This window comes from Cheilinus undulatus, linkage group 7, assembly GCF_018320785.1.
Source record: "Cheilinus undulatus linkage group 7, ASM1832078v1, whole genome shotgun sequence".
Taxonomy (NCBI): Eukaryota; Metazoa; Chordata; class Actinopteri; order Labriformes; family Labridae; genus Cheilinus; species Cheilinus undulatus.
This window is the reverse complement of record NC_054871.1, coordinates 19507660-19522627: the sequence shown is the minus strand read 5'-3', so window position 1 is coordinate 19522627 and position 14968 is coordinate 19507660. Positions and strand designations below refer to the sequence as shown.

Here is a 14968-nt window from a genome sequence, read left to right as displayed (position 1 = left end):
CAACAAGAGAAGCTGATGATTAGATGGTGAAATTTAATAAGTTACTCTGAAAACATTTGGCCTCCCACCTCCCCACAAGTGCTGGAAAGAATTATTATTTTATTAATTAGCTTTTGATTTGCCCTTTTATTGGCAAAGTGCACAAACATGGAGATAAGCTGTGGCCATGATAGGGGAAAATTATCTTCTCCCTGCTAGAGACTCAAACAAAGTAAAGTCTTCTGGTATTGTGAGACTTATTTTCTAGGCCATTGGTGCTAAAGCTCTCATCAAGAGTTATCATTTTTCACTGGAATTATTCAATTTTCAATGGAAGTCTCAAGATAATGTGCACAGGCAGCCAGTTTTTAATGGAGTTATCGCCAGGGTAAAAGAGTGCGTTCACTTTGAGTTGTATGCTGCAAAGCGCTGGTTCAAAGGGTTCTCTGGTGACTTCATCCACTCCTTCTTCAGCTGTTGCTTTAGCTGCGACAATCTCATGTTGGGATTCTCTTTTTTTAGGCGGGGCATGTTGGCCTCCTCATAGGCAGCAAATGCTGCTTTCATTCTCCGCTCTGGATGGTGGTCCACGTCCTCAGGCCCGGTACTAGTAACAGAAAGAAGGGATGTAAAGACTGGTTGTTCGCATTCATACAAAAATCATCATTCTTTTATTACCTTTTAAAGAACATTCGAAATCAGCTGAAATAGCAACAAAGATAATTTAATGTCAGTTCAAATGTTACCTGAGCACTGCGATGGCATCTTCTATTGTTCTGGCTTCCACAGTTCCTTCATCAGGAATAATTCTGTTTATGTTCTCCTCCAGCGGACACTCCAAGTGTGTCTTTTCTGTGAGATGAAATTTTGTTTTGTAATACAACAAAGGTGGTGTTATGGTTGAAAAATATACATATGCAATTTTTAAAAAACAGCCAAAGATACTCATAAGTATAACATGGTCACCATAAGCCCTCACCAAGTCACCATAACAAGGAAACCATGTCATCATTTTTATTATGAACTGTTGTGACTGTAGATGCACAGATGCATTGGTTTAACATCAGTATGAACTATCAATCCTGTCTACAAACATCAGCTAGTTCATGTGACATGAACTGATACGAGTTACCAGTGTTTATCTGCTGTGTCTAATCATGTTCAAGATGGTATCTGTTCTATCTAGCTACTGAATCAAATAAGACATTTTCACAGTGCTGAAGAAGTGACCAGTTAGACAAACTTGATAGATTTCATGGTCCAATGTGAGAGAAAATGTTGATACATTAGGAGTGTTACACCAAAAGACGTACAAAAACCCCACTGAGAATCTGCTAAATTGGTCTTTAATGAAAATATCATATTGGTATCCAACCTAGTTTTCAAAATCTGTTTATCTCTAGTTGTGATCTGTACCTTTTGGCTTTTGTTCCTCCTGCTTCGCTTGCAGGGACTCATTAAGAAGCGTCTCCTCAATCTGGGCTCGGGTCACCTTTCCTCCAGAAGCAGCCTCCTTCTGGGATCTGCCTTTTATCCGAGCATTCTCCTCATCCAAAAGTCGCTGGTTTTCCTTTTTCCTTTCCAGTAACTCAAGCCTCTTTTTCTCTTTGTCATCCTGCAACAGTAGAAAATTATTTTGTCATAAGTTTGTGCTTATATAATTAGAGGGTTTTAGAGCAAATTAGACATCTTTGTGGTAAAAAAGGCATTAGGAAGGAAATGAGTACAATAACAAATGATAAAACAACTCCTGTAAACTCTTTAAATTTGAAAAAACATCAGCAATGTTTCTTTATGTAAACAATACAAATTTCTTGCCATTCAAACAGTGAGCAGGAGTTGACCAGCAGTTTTTGGTTATCAAAAACAAGAAATAACACAGTATTCGATGCCTAGAACATCGATTTTTGTTGCTTTGGTATCCAAACAGATATCAGTAAGTAATATTTATTAGAATCACATCAAAGTTTAAAGTATGGGATGCATGATACTGGATTTTGCTGATATGCTGATATTTCCAAATTCATTTATCTGATACTGACATATATACACTTTTTCAATTGTTAAAACACAGTTTCTCCTATGCAAAGAGAGACTAATGCAGGCCACACATTACACAATAATCATGCTGATTGTTGGGCTGAATCTTCCTTCTGACCAAAGTCAACAAAGGCACTATTATCAGATGGTTTTAAGATTATAGTTCCAGATTATGACGTGGTGTGTTAATAATGAATTTTTCCCTCTCTGACCTGATCAGAGGCCCTGACTTGTTGTCATATATTAGACATGTTCAATATAATCAAAAATCCTGTTGTGTGTGGCGAGCACCAATGATAGCCCAGCAGACACCAGCATTAAACAGAGCTATAGCCAATCAGGAAGCAAGCTGACTGAAGGAGGAAGCAAAACCAAAACACAGTCATGGCAAGGATAGTAAACAGGAAGCATAAAGTTATGTGAACATCAGGAATGGAGGTGAAACTTGTTGATTTATGGCAACACATTGAGTCTTTGAATATGTGCACTGTAAAACATACCACAGGTGAACTGGCAAGGGAGTAGCTTCTTTACTCTAAAGTCACGTTTGACTGCGCAAGATTTGGCGTTTGAGGGATGAGACCAGCATTTTGATAGTGAACAGAATCTGTTAGTGTGAGGTGTGCTGAATTGATCCTCTTATTCTAAACCACACACTAACAACAGTCTGGTAATTATTTTACATTTGGAGCTTCATTTAAAATGTTCACGGCTTGGGATGGACTTCCATAAGTTTTTAGCAACCTGGAAAATCACCGACACTTGATGGTACACTTGTATTTTTTCTAATAATTAAGGTCAATATATAATATAGACTGCAAACATGTATGGTCAACATATCTGCTGCAAATATCAGCATAAAATTTCAAAATTGCCAATATTTAACATTTTAAGTTAATGTCTGCCGATATCAACATCAGGCCAATTTATCTTGCATCCTCAGTTTGAACCTCTTGTACCATGGCAACCCCAAGCTTCAAACCACATTAGTAAGTTGGCCCACCTTCCTCTGCTCTTTTTTGAGTACATGTTTGTCAGTTTCCTGCCACAGAGCGTCCTCTTCCTGCTGCTTCTTGCGGGCGTCTGCCACTGCCTTGGCCTCGGCCTTGCGGGCTCTGGCCGTGGCCGCCTTTGAATTCTCACCCTGGAACTTCTTTGGCATCCCAACAGCTGCTCTTCAGCTGAGAGACAAGAAACGATAATGCACCCAAAATTCAGACAGTTCACTTACAAGCAGTCAAAAGTTTTGTTACTTCAACACTTTTTGATACCTTGTGTTCTTAACATGACACTAACCTTGTTTTCTTTAATGATCAATGGTATTGAGAAGTAGAGGGGCATTATTTAAGCTACAGATCTCCAAACACATAATAAACACAAGAGAGAGCATGCACTGCCAAAACTATATAAACAATTTTATGTGCTTAGCATTGCCAATGTATCCGTCACAGTATAGAATGTGTGCAAGTTTGCTTGCAATTTGTCGAGCTTAAAGTGATTTTGAAACAATGCTGGGTTTGTCGTTGTGGTTTAATTTTTAGTAAATTCGTTTCTAGTTTAACTACTGTTGACATTATTAGAGTCATCCAAGACAAAGAGGATTTTAAAACCACACTTGAAAGCTTATTTTTATTTCACAGTTAACCGGACTCTTAGTGGTCTTACCCACCAATGTGCTGAAACACTGGCATATTTGCAGCACCTGGTCCGTCTGAACCAATCCTATACAGAGTGTACATTAAGTAATGCATGATAACTATTACAAGATGGCTACCATATCCCAACCTTTGTTCAGAAATGTGGATAGCAAACGCATTAATCATGAAAACGAATGCGTTTATAAAAAAGGAGGATAACTAAAAACTGGCAGAGTTCTCTAAAATTACATAAATAAGTCCAGTTTTAACTGTCAGTGTAGCTTGTTAGCTACAGCTAGCTACTGTTAGCCTTAGAAACATAACTGTAGTGCTTAGGAACGAATCAGTCAGTCCTCAGACACTTTTAGCACAGTTAGAACATAGAAGACACTAATCTCAGTGCATATATGTATAATTATAAATGATTTCATACCAGTATGGTAGGAAAAACGGATCGTAGGTGAACAACAGTTCAGAGTTGTTTCGAAGAGGCATCTGCCACCTCCTCTCAGCTAAGTGCGCGCACACTGATGACGTAACCTTCCGCCAAAAGACGCAGGTTGGACCTTTCGATGATACAGAAACCTTCATCCTCCACTACTCTACAGGAAACGCAAGCCTATGAGTGTGCTGTGTTTGTAATGTTGTTACACTTACGTTAAGAATGACATGGCTCTCTAAACCCCAACATTGTTAACCATTTCATTAATAAGCATTCATTGATACAGTATATTTCTTGGCGTTTTGTGCCTCATTGTAGCTTTACCTGGTTTTCACTGAAAGGAGTATTTAAGCAAAATGTAAGTGCGCTATTGAAAGTATTTTGTTGAAACTACCTTCAATAGAGAAAGGGGAAGTGTCTTAAGAATCCTTAAACTGGATATTGGAAACACTAATTATGAACTTTCACTTTCATAAGTGCATTTCTTTGATACTGGCCTGTTATACTATGAAGTATATGTCCTTCTGTTTTCCCCCAGTATTTCCCAAAAAAGAGCAAAGTTGTTGTTTTTCCCCACACAGCTTTGACAAACAACTTTGGTTCTATTTTTGATGCTGACTTTATTTCATTTTGCACACAGAAACAAAATTATTGCAAAATACAACAAAAACTATCAGGGTTTAAATTATTAGCCCTCCTGATGCTATTATTCAGTTGTGTCTCCTTTTTGCTAGATAACAGCCTGCAGTTGTTGAAGTTTTCAACAAGTCTCAGACTCGTCTCCTGATAAATACCAGCCCATTCTTCTTTGGCCAATCTCAAATTCCTCCAGATTTGATGGTCATCTGGCATGGACCTTGGTCTTCATCTCAGAAAGATTTTCAATGGGGTTCAAGTCAGGGCTTGAACCAGTCAATAATGTTCACTTTGGTCTTCTGTAGGTATTTCTTCACCAGGAGCTGAGTACGTTTTGGGTCATTGTCATGTTGGAAGACAAAGTGACGATTCAGACTCAGTTTTTGAGTCCTTCCACCTTTACGAGATTCCCAGATACAGAAGCATCCCTACAGCATAATACTCCCATTGCCATGTTTCACTGTAACGAGTTTTTCTCGGCCTGCAACCTCTCAGTCCATTCCTGTGCAGGGCTCTAGTGGTGGTTTTCTTCAAGACTACAATTCCCAACTTGGCTGAGTCATTCACTAGTGTCTTGGCAGCTGTTCTAGGGGTCTTTAGACACAACTCTCACTAATTTTCTTTTTAGTCTTTAAAATCTCTCTCTTCCTACCTCTGTCAGGCTTGTTCTGTACTGTGTGGTTCTCTTTGAATTTCTAGATACTCTTCACTCCAGCTCTTCACACTTGGAAATGCTGAGATAACTAAAATGTAAATTGGAAGATTACCCTCAGTTAAACTTGGTTTTACAAGCTTTGAGCACTACAAATTAAAGCACACCAGTGAACAACAGCAGTTTGTTCTATGGCTCAACAAAAAAGGTCAGTTTTTGGCTTTTATGAAATTTTGTTTCTGTGTGCAAAGTAAAATAATGTATGGATCCTTAACAAAACTAGGATGTTTGGTAACACTGTTAAAAATTATATGCTCTGTTTAACAGCACATGGGATAAACAGAAATTTTCATAGGGGGCTAATAATTTTGTCCTCATCTGTAAATATAGGGGGAAATATCATTGAAAGTTTTCATACAGATCATCATTTGAAAGACTGATTCATAACAGACCTGTCAAACTCTAGTCAAGGGACAGAAAGCCAAATAAGTGGTGAATATTTTATTATAATAAACATTTTACACAAATATTCAAAATAGGAACTTTAGTTGTGCTTTATGTAGACACAACAACACAATCAAATGTACAATTTGATGCATTTTTGAGAAGTAATTAAAACAAAAGCAGCCTGAGCCTGCCTCCATATGCTCTCTACATTCAGAAGTCATTGTCGCTCTCCTCAAGCAGCGGTGGTCTCATTCCCCCTCGTGAGGGGCGGGCACCCCTGGATACTGGTCCCTCCAGACTGTCATCCTCCAGATCCTTGCTCTCCTCTTCCTCCTCACCTTCTTCATCCTCTTCATCATCCTCATCCACATCAATCTCACTGTCATCGGTCTGTAAGATGAGGCAGGGGGAAATTTTCAACTGTTCAAAACGTAAAACTGCAACATGAATGAACATGATTTCACTCCAGCTAAACACTCTCTTATATCTTACATTAACATCAGACAGGGGGATCTACTTTCTAGATCATGTTTTTGCCAGTCTAGACAGGATTTAACAGTTAATTACTGTGCTGGGGCAACTCCAACTACAGCTAATAAACTATTGGCAGAGGTTTTAATCTAATTTAAAGGAAAAAATCATTAAACTTCTGCTGTTTATCTTCACAACTTCGTAAAACATGCAGGCCAAAATGTCTTATGAAATACAAAGAAATACTAACAGATGCATCAGTGAAGCAGAATGCAGTAAAGTGAAGTAAACAGGGTGCTGCAACCACTACAGCAGGTTAGCAGGGTTAGGCAAACTTCTGCTCCATCAAATTTTCTGTATGAACACATCAACAATTATTTTGAAGATTATCGGTCCCCATACTACTTAGAGGGCTCCATAACTTGTCTCTTCTTTGTCTATAAATTTTGAGGATGGATTTTTCCTTTAAAAGCATAAATACACAAGTAACTGGGAGTCTAGGCTAATTTAATGGGAGTGTAGACTAGGTGCAGAACAAACCTTTCCTTTTCGTTGTTTTTTGGCATGGGGGCTAGGCCGTTTGGGAACAGCTAAAAAGGGCTTTTGAAACACAAGTGCAAGAAAGCAAAAAAACAAAATAACAAAAAAAAGATATGGAATAGATCAAAGATGGAAACCCAAAGTAGGAAATATGATTTGAAGGTAAAGTTAGTGCATGGGGTACTTTGTAAGAAATTACAAAAATATATATATATATAAGGAATGATGACAGCATGTCATTCTGCAGCAAAGCAGGCATGACAGAGAAGCTTGCAGATACTGTGAGCAAAATTAGCAAAAAAGAACTTAAATGATCAGATTTTTAAGTGTAGAAATAGAAGACACGGGGGAATCTTGTGTTGCTGTTGCTATGACAGCACTAACCTCATCGCTATCACCACCTTGCATGTTCCCGGTGAATCTTGCTCCTCTACCTGAGGTGTAAATAGGGGACAAACTCAATTAACATTCAAATATACATTTAAATTTATAATTTATTCATTTACATGAGTTATCAATGAAACACCAGACAGTAGAAAGCATGATAAAATGTACCTAAATTTTGGGATGAAAAACAAGACACTTTTAGACTTGGGTGCAGGGCCTTGACCTGCGTACCTGTCAAGAATCCGTTTCGTGTGGGCCCTGGCTTAGAAGGTCGATTCTCTTCCATGTCGCTGTCTGAACCTTCATCCTCTGGAACATCCATGTAAGAGTCCTCATCTTTCACTGCAGAAAACGTGTATCATTACATGTACATTACATAATAGGTTGAAATGACAGGATTTCTGTTTTGCTTCTTAAATATTGTCTTACAAGAACTCTTCATTAGATCCCTCTCCTCCTCTCTTAATTTGTGCTGCATCATCCTCATTGTGTTTTCTGCCTCCTGTAGCAAAATAAAACAAACATGTATATGCCATTGTAATAACTCCTGCATTTTCATTGCCATGCTACTTTTGTGGGGGTTTTGTCTTATTTCTTATCATCACGGTCCAAGGGGTGACATTTTTGCAAGGAGAAGGGACGTTATTTTTCATCAGGGGTTTGTTCACACTGTTTGCTGGATTTGTAAAAATATGGCAGAATGCACCACAGTGCTTTTTTGTTATAAACGCTCATAGAAGTCTTGCAACCAAAAGTCAACGCTGTGTGTTGTTTGGGTCATAAACACAAACCTCAAACCTCTCCTGTTCCAGTCGGTGGTATTCATCCAGCTGAGACTCCAGGAAGCAGAGGTTCCTGAACTTCTCCACATAGGTGTCATATTGTTTCTTCAATTCCTCCTCAATTTTTTCATATTCATCCATGAAGGCTGGCCTAAAACATTGAGAGAGATACAGAAATCAAAGACTTACAAGGAGCCAGACAACATACTTCTCTGTTAAAAATTTTATAGCAAACAGGTCAAAATTTTAAGAACATATCAATGATATCATTACATGAACACATTAAAAGAGGCTGTGAACGCTCTTACTCAGTCAGCTGGAAAGCCCTGGTAACTAAACACTGGATTTTAAACGTATACACAACTTTATAATTCATACATGTGTCCAGTGTCTGACTGTGCTTCTGGTGTTTGAGGATTCAAGGAATATCTTAGTTGTAATTCAGTACATCTCAGTGCTATTAGGGCCTTCTCTTGGGAGTCCTTAAATTCACATCAGACTTGGCTGAGAGTGGAAAAATGGGATAGGAGCTTAGTGACACTAAATAGATATTCAACTGGGAAATTTCATTGTCATCCCTGGGCCAATGAGTTGAAATCTGTGTTTTAATTCAAATAATATGTTGTTTATTTTTCACAGCAGGTTACTTTGTGCTATTCAGGAGATTAAGAGTACTATGCTTCTTATGTACAGAGAAAAATTGTCTATTGATATACTGCATGTATAAACGTAGTCCTATAAAGATAAGACACAGTGAAGAATCCAACGTTACAGAGTTCCTACACACTTTTCAAAATCAAGTTTAAGACTTTTCAGGCCTTTTTAAAAAACCTGAGCTGAAAAATTAATACCATGTTCTATGTGATAAATGGTCAAAAATGAAAAGCATGTGAGTTTTCTTGGTACATCAGACAGAGCTGAATTATCCGTTTTAATTCACTGTAACTGAAATGTCAAGTGCTATAGGAAAAAGACCCAAACTGGAAGATCTGTGGCACATTAAATGCCTCTTTTCTATCAACATACCAAATGGTGATATTTATCATACGTTTAACTTTAAATGGCCTTAAGTTTATAAATGCCAATTTAAAACTTTTTACGGATCTGTAGGAACTCTGATGTTAAGTAAAATTGAAGCAGATCAGAAAAGATCACCAAGTGCATATTTACAATCAGAAACTTTAGCTTTAGACACAGGCAGGTTTGATGCCAACCCAAAGGTGAATTTGGGGAAAATGAGAGTAAGATTGTTTTTGGTTTAAATGTCTGATTCATGATGACTTAACAAATGTGTACTTCTTTTTAAGTCCTCCACTAATGTTTATTTCTCTGATATTTTATTATTGGGCTGAAAAAGAAACATGCAACTTTGTGATAGCTTGGAATTAATTGATTTAATGGAGCACTGCAGCAGTATCTCTGGTTTCTTATAACCCCATGAGGGTTAGGCAATTTTGTTAATTCAAGAAACCTGGGAGACATTTGCATCATCGTGCCCTTTTGCTACTCCTCAGATTGTGAACTGACCTGACACTCTGTAATGTCTGCAGCCTTTTACGATTCCTCTCCAGCTCCTGCCTTTTCTTTTCTATCTTTGCATCCAGACTGGTTTCATCAGAAACAAGATTACTCAGCAAATCTTTGGTCTTCTCCACATTTTCCTTTAGAACAGGAAGAAATTATAGCAGATTTAACTACCATTATGTCAATATGAACATTTCATGCATGAATTTTTTAATGTTATCTGAATAAATACACACCAAAACCTCCTTGATGGAAGCTCTCAGGGCCTTTTCGGTTTCATTGATCTCCAGAGGTCTGGCAATGGCTGAAGTTCTCATTTCCTATGCCGAAATTGAAGACACATATTGTAAAGAAATCACCAGCTGTTATATCACTGATATCTGTTCATGCTGGCTGCACTGAGAGAGAAGTAACAATCCATTTGGTCTAATTTATGACAAGAAATCCTTGAAAAATGATTTTGCTCTCTCATTTCCAAAATTCTGAGTGTATAACACTTATTCAATTACTTATTTTCTCTTAGAAAAGTATGCTTGTGTTGACATCAGTGTTTTCCTCACCCTAAGTTCCACCTCTTTTCCCAGCAAGTCATAAAGAGATGCTCCTTTAGATGTGATATCTGATGCCAGCTGGCGCGCTGCTTTAAGATCAGAAACCTAAGAGAAGACATAGTAATATTTAATCAGCGGTAAACAATTATCTCTTCAGCAGCAGTCACATCTGTTTACTTCAACTATGAATGGTATTAGCCTCATTTCAACTGTTTAGTGGTAGCGTTGTCATTGAAACCTCAGCACAGATAACATTAAATTGTGTAAACAAAGCATCTCACCCGTGATCCAAGGTCAAATTTAAACTTGCTGTTGTCCTCCTCAATTGGATCTCCCAGTGTCATCTGCTTTGTCTTCATCGCACTGTACAGTACAGAAGTGATCTTAAGCATCTCTTTCACAGCATAACCATCAGCCTGGTAGAGACGCTTGGTGTTCAACTTAATATGAGCTTTTGTTGCCTGCAGCAATGAGAGACAATGTTCATGTCAGACAAACAGCCATCTTTGACTTATTTAGAGCGATATTTACATTCTGTTCAAATGTACAAAAAGGCATCACCATAAACTGGGCTACAGCTTTGATGAAGAATATCCTGTCAGACTCTGTGTCCACATCAGTAGGAATATCAGTCTGAGGCTCATATCTAAATGTAGTGGATAATGAGAAGTAAGAAGAGATAAAATAACAAACAGTGGAATATAACAGCCGTTTAAATGTAAGTGATGTCTCATTTGTTAATCCAGGAAAAAGCACAGACAAGTGAATCTGGGTGAAAACATTGTATGGAGTGGAAGACGAGGCTGGGGTGAGACTTCCTTCCAAAGATGATCCACAGGAATGTATTCTATACATTATACAGTTCAAATGTAGCCTGACAAGCCAGATGTACACTGCCTGGCCAAAAAAAAAGTCGCCACCTGGATTTGACTAAGGAAATAGGTACAAGCCTCCTATTGGATAATTACTGCATGGGCGATTATCTTTCAGCTGGCAACAAGTTATTTAACCCCAGCTGATGCAATGAGTAACTTCTCATTTCTTAAACTATGGATTTTTTCTACCCTAATGGCACGGGCATGTTCCAAGATGACAATGCCAGGATTCACTGGGCTCATATTGTGAAAGAGTGGTTCAGGGAGCATGAGACATCATTTTCACATATGGATTGGCCACCACAGAGTCCAGACCTTAACCCCATTGAGAATCTTTGGGATGTGCTGGAGAAGGCTTTGCGCAGTGATCAGACTCTCCCATCAACAATATTAAAATTAATGCAACACTGGGTGGAAATAAATCTTGTGACATTGCAGAAGCTTATCGAAACAATGCCACAGTGAATGCATACTGTAATCAAAACTAATGGCAGTCCAATGAAATATTAGAGTGTGTGACCTTTTTTCGGTGGCGAATTTTTTTGGCCAGGCAGTGTAGTAACCACTAAAACAGGTCCAAATTATTTACAGAGGCAGGGCTGTTCTTAATGGATCTAGAGGACACAATGACAGCTGCTCTAACATGATTTTAGCTAAAGAAATAGAGCAATTTTTAACGTGCAAGCCTACCTCTTTACAAGCCATATCAGGATTTCTGCCACTAAAGTGAAGTTTGGTGTCCTGAAGTTCTCCATTGATATCAAACGAGGATAGCCAAGGGCCCTCATCATTTCTGTAAAATCTGACAAATAACAAGACACAGCCTTGACTATTGTCATGTGGGGAGACATTACACACTTTTTCTGTGAAGCAACATGATATTACATTTACTGGGGAGCAGAATAACACTTACTTCTTAAGTCTCTGAAAGACATTTTGATGTGTGAGGATTGTACCGTAAACAGGAATCGATTCCCCCTCTGAAAGACGCTGTATTGAAGACAAGGAAGCTAGTTACTGCATTAGAAAATGTGGTTTTGTTCTGGCTGCAGTACTGTTACATGCGATAGTGGGCTAACTACAGTTAACAACATAGGCAGAATCCATCGACACTTTCAAGCAGTGGAAGCTTAAAAATAGCTTGAAATCAAAAGTGAAGCCATCACTAGATATTTAACTGGAGAATCAGCTAATGTTTCTACGATGCAGCGGCTGGCTAGCTTGTGGCTAAAGGAAAACTAGCATAAAGCTAACGCCCAAGTCTCGCCGATGGTAAACAGAAAATTAGCTCCGGATAAGAGAATGTTTCTCTGGGCTACTCGACAGGCCGTTGGCAAATCTGGTATATTTGGGTTTACAGGGTTTTTTTTACTATGAAGTTTTACCTGTCGTTGTAGTCACTCAGCTAGTTAGCAGCTCGTTCACCTCTACCATAGCTGGTCTCCATGGAAACCGAGTCCTTTCTTTTGTACGGAAGCTCGGCCCAGTCAAAAACCATGAACGCGGACGTCTCCTCGTGTGGACCATTTGTTGCTTACTACTTTTTTTGTGAATCAGAATTTTCTAAAACTAATAAAGAGGCAAATAATGATGAAAGTCATTAAATATTCTGTAAAATGCTATGCAAATGATTTCTAAATGTATTAAGTGGTGAAAGGCAATACAAGATAAGTGCTAGATAAGACACTGATAGTACATTATGAGAAGACACAATATGATGTGGGGACAATTTAGACGGAAGAAACGACAAAATACAGAAACAACCGAGAAGGAATCATTTGTAATTATCTCAACATTTTGATATTACATTAACTTTCAAGGAAATAATAGTAATAAGTAAGAAGACTGTCAAGTACAGGTATTAAAGAAGAATATTGTAGTGTTTCTCTCGTCAAATTAATCAGTAACGGCCTTGACAACATTTGAATATTTTTGCATGAACAGTTTTAATCAAATTTGATTTTAAGATCAGTATGACTTAAAAAAATGTTTCCATTGGTATCCATTAAATGTACTACAACCCAAACTAAATTATCCATCCAATATTTTTATAATAAAGATTTTCTTTTATGGAAAATATACCTGATGTTTCAAATGATTGCTTAATGTGGACTGGTGTGTGACTCCTGAGTGTGATAGTGAATGATGCAGTAACATATGTTTCCACGGGGTGGCGACACTCCTCAATATGCGCCCTGTCTGCGCCACACATTCTTTCTTTTCTATGGGAAGCTCCTGACGCAGAACATGATGGAGCAAACTGGAGAGCCACCCCACAACAACAACAACCAAGCTGGAAATGAGCCTCCAGCCTGCGGCCTCCACAGTAAACGCCTGAAAGAACTGGAAAATGCCGCCTTGCAAACCACTTTGATTTCACGAATGGAGACGGAATCAGGGGCTGACGAGGGTAGCTGGACGGAGGAACAGTCCGGGGAGGGCGAGCAGTCGAACGGCTTGTCCTTGAACCACCGGGCGGCCCCTCCGCAGCACGGCGCGGACACCGAGACGGAAGAAGTGGAGTCGGGAGGGAATGTCGTCAAGGAGCGGGTCGAAGAGGAAAGGACCCTGACGGACCATTTAAATAAACGACTGCTCTCCTCGTTTCTGGAGAAGCTTAACGAAAGGGACCTGGCGCTTCCTGGAGTGCAGCGCCTGGACTGTGCTGTAGCGGACGAGGACTCAAACAGGGCCGCAGATGAGTGGTGAAGCAGCGGGCTACACCAGAGGGACCAGCGTGCACGGAAGTGTAATCCCACTACGTTAGAAAGAAAGACCCACAACTTGACCCACCAATTCATCCTGAATGAAAACGTGTATTGAAATGTTACGCTTAATTTTGTACAGTGAGAATGGGTGACAATGAAAATGCAATAAATGTGCATCATGTAATATGAAGTGCTCACGGGTTTACTGGTTTCTTGTATGTGGCAGCCATGATGGATGTGCGGAAGCCATGTGTAAACCTGAATATTAAGGTTGATTAAGTCATCAGCAGGTGTCAGTATATACCAGTATACTATAGCCCATCTTTCATGCCCTTCATGTAGTGCAGTTTGTAGGTTTAAAACTCTGATGAAGAGTTATTACCTAGCTGGAAAAACATTGAAATTAGTGAAGATGCTTCTTTGTGCCAAAACAAGACTAACAGCAAAGAGATAGATTACTTTTGTAGTTATTTAGTGCCTGAAAACAGCCACAGTGGGGCTAGTGACTAATAGCAGGCAACTGAAACATTTATTTCTTTCTGTCATTTTCCACAGCGTACATAAATATGACCTTTAAAAGGATTTGCAAAGTAGAATACCTTTTTCATGTCAAACATAATCAAATGCACAGGACAAAATCAGAAAGGAGATAAAATGTTTTAGTTTGTCAACAGAGGGCGCCAAAGTCAACACAATTCAAAAGCTTTCAGGAGCTTTAAGGGTGCAGTGTATAATTGGGAATGTCTCGTAACCATGGCAATCAGTGGTATTAAATAGAAATGCATATCTGTTGTTTGGCCCCCTCTGTGGAGTGCAGAAACATGGAAAAATCCAGGATGGCAGAGTCTTCGGAGAGAGATCGTCCCTATGTATGAATGAAGGCTTATTCTAAGTTAATTAAAAAAAAAAAACAACAACTATATATTCAAGAGATAAAACACCAGTTTAGACAGGCTTATATATAAATATGTTTCATTTCCAACCTTAAGGCTTTATTGTTCAGTTGCAGGATTCAAAATCATATCTAAAAGATCTTAATTATCGTTAATGATTTTAGAAGATCTCCCACAGTCTGTTAGGGACCATTTATAAGAGGACTGTAAAAAAACTCAAAAGAAACTGCAATGTGGATAATGCAGATACTGTGTACATGTTTCCTTCTTTGTTGAGGCACTGCAATTACTTTTAAAAATTGGACCTTATCAGTAAAACTTCATTTTTATATAAGGAATTTCTAAGCAAACAACTTTTTCCACTGGTATCTAAATCTTTACCTTGGACAGGAAATGTATTGTGA

The 14968-nt window shown here is 38.6% G+C and overlaps 2 protein-coding genes across 3 annotated transcripts; both read right to left on the bottom strand.

Moving 5' to 3' along the window:
- Positions 1-19: 19 nt before the first annotated feature.
- Positions 20-4202, bottom strand: ccdc124 (coiled-coil domain containing 124). Its single transcript, XM_041791260.1, has 5 exons — positions 4090-4202; positions 3023-3200; positions 1396-1594; positions 726-831; positions 20-586 (listed from the first exon to the last, which is right to left on the bottom strand). The coding sequence occupies exons 2-5, from the start codon at positions 3179-3181 to the stop codon at positions 382-384; spliced, it is 669 nt and encodes a 222-aa protein (XP_041647194.1). The 5' UTR covers positions 3182-3200; positions 4090-4202; the 3' UTR covers positions 20-381.
- A 1683-nt stretch (positions 4203-5885) lies between these two features.
- Positions 5886-13931, bottom strand: cluap1 (clusterin associated protein 1). 2 transcript variants are annotated; one of them, XM_041790569.1, is made up of 13 exons: positions 13870-13931; positions 11877-11953; positions 11654-11765; positions 10650-10734; positions 10370-10549; positions 10098-10193; positions 9774-9857; positions 9541-9674; positions 8023-8164; positions 7661-7733; positions 7463-7573; positions 7229-7278; positions 5886-6223 (listed from the first exon to the last, which is right to left on the bottom strand). In XM_041790569.1, the coding sequence occupies exons 1-13, from the start codon at positions 13899-13901 to the stop codon at positions 6044-6046; spliced, it is 1356 nt and encodes a 451-aa protein (XP_041646503.1). In that variant the 5' UTR covers positions 13902-13931; the 3' UTR covers positions 5886-6043. The 2 variants fall into 2 exon arrangements, with proteins under 2 accessions (XP_041646503.1, XP_041646504.1); XM_041790570.1 differs by lacking the exon at positions 13870-13931 and adding an exon at positions 12349-12489.
- Positions 13932-14968: the final 1037 nt, after the last annotated feature.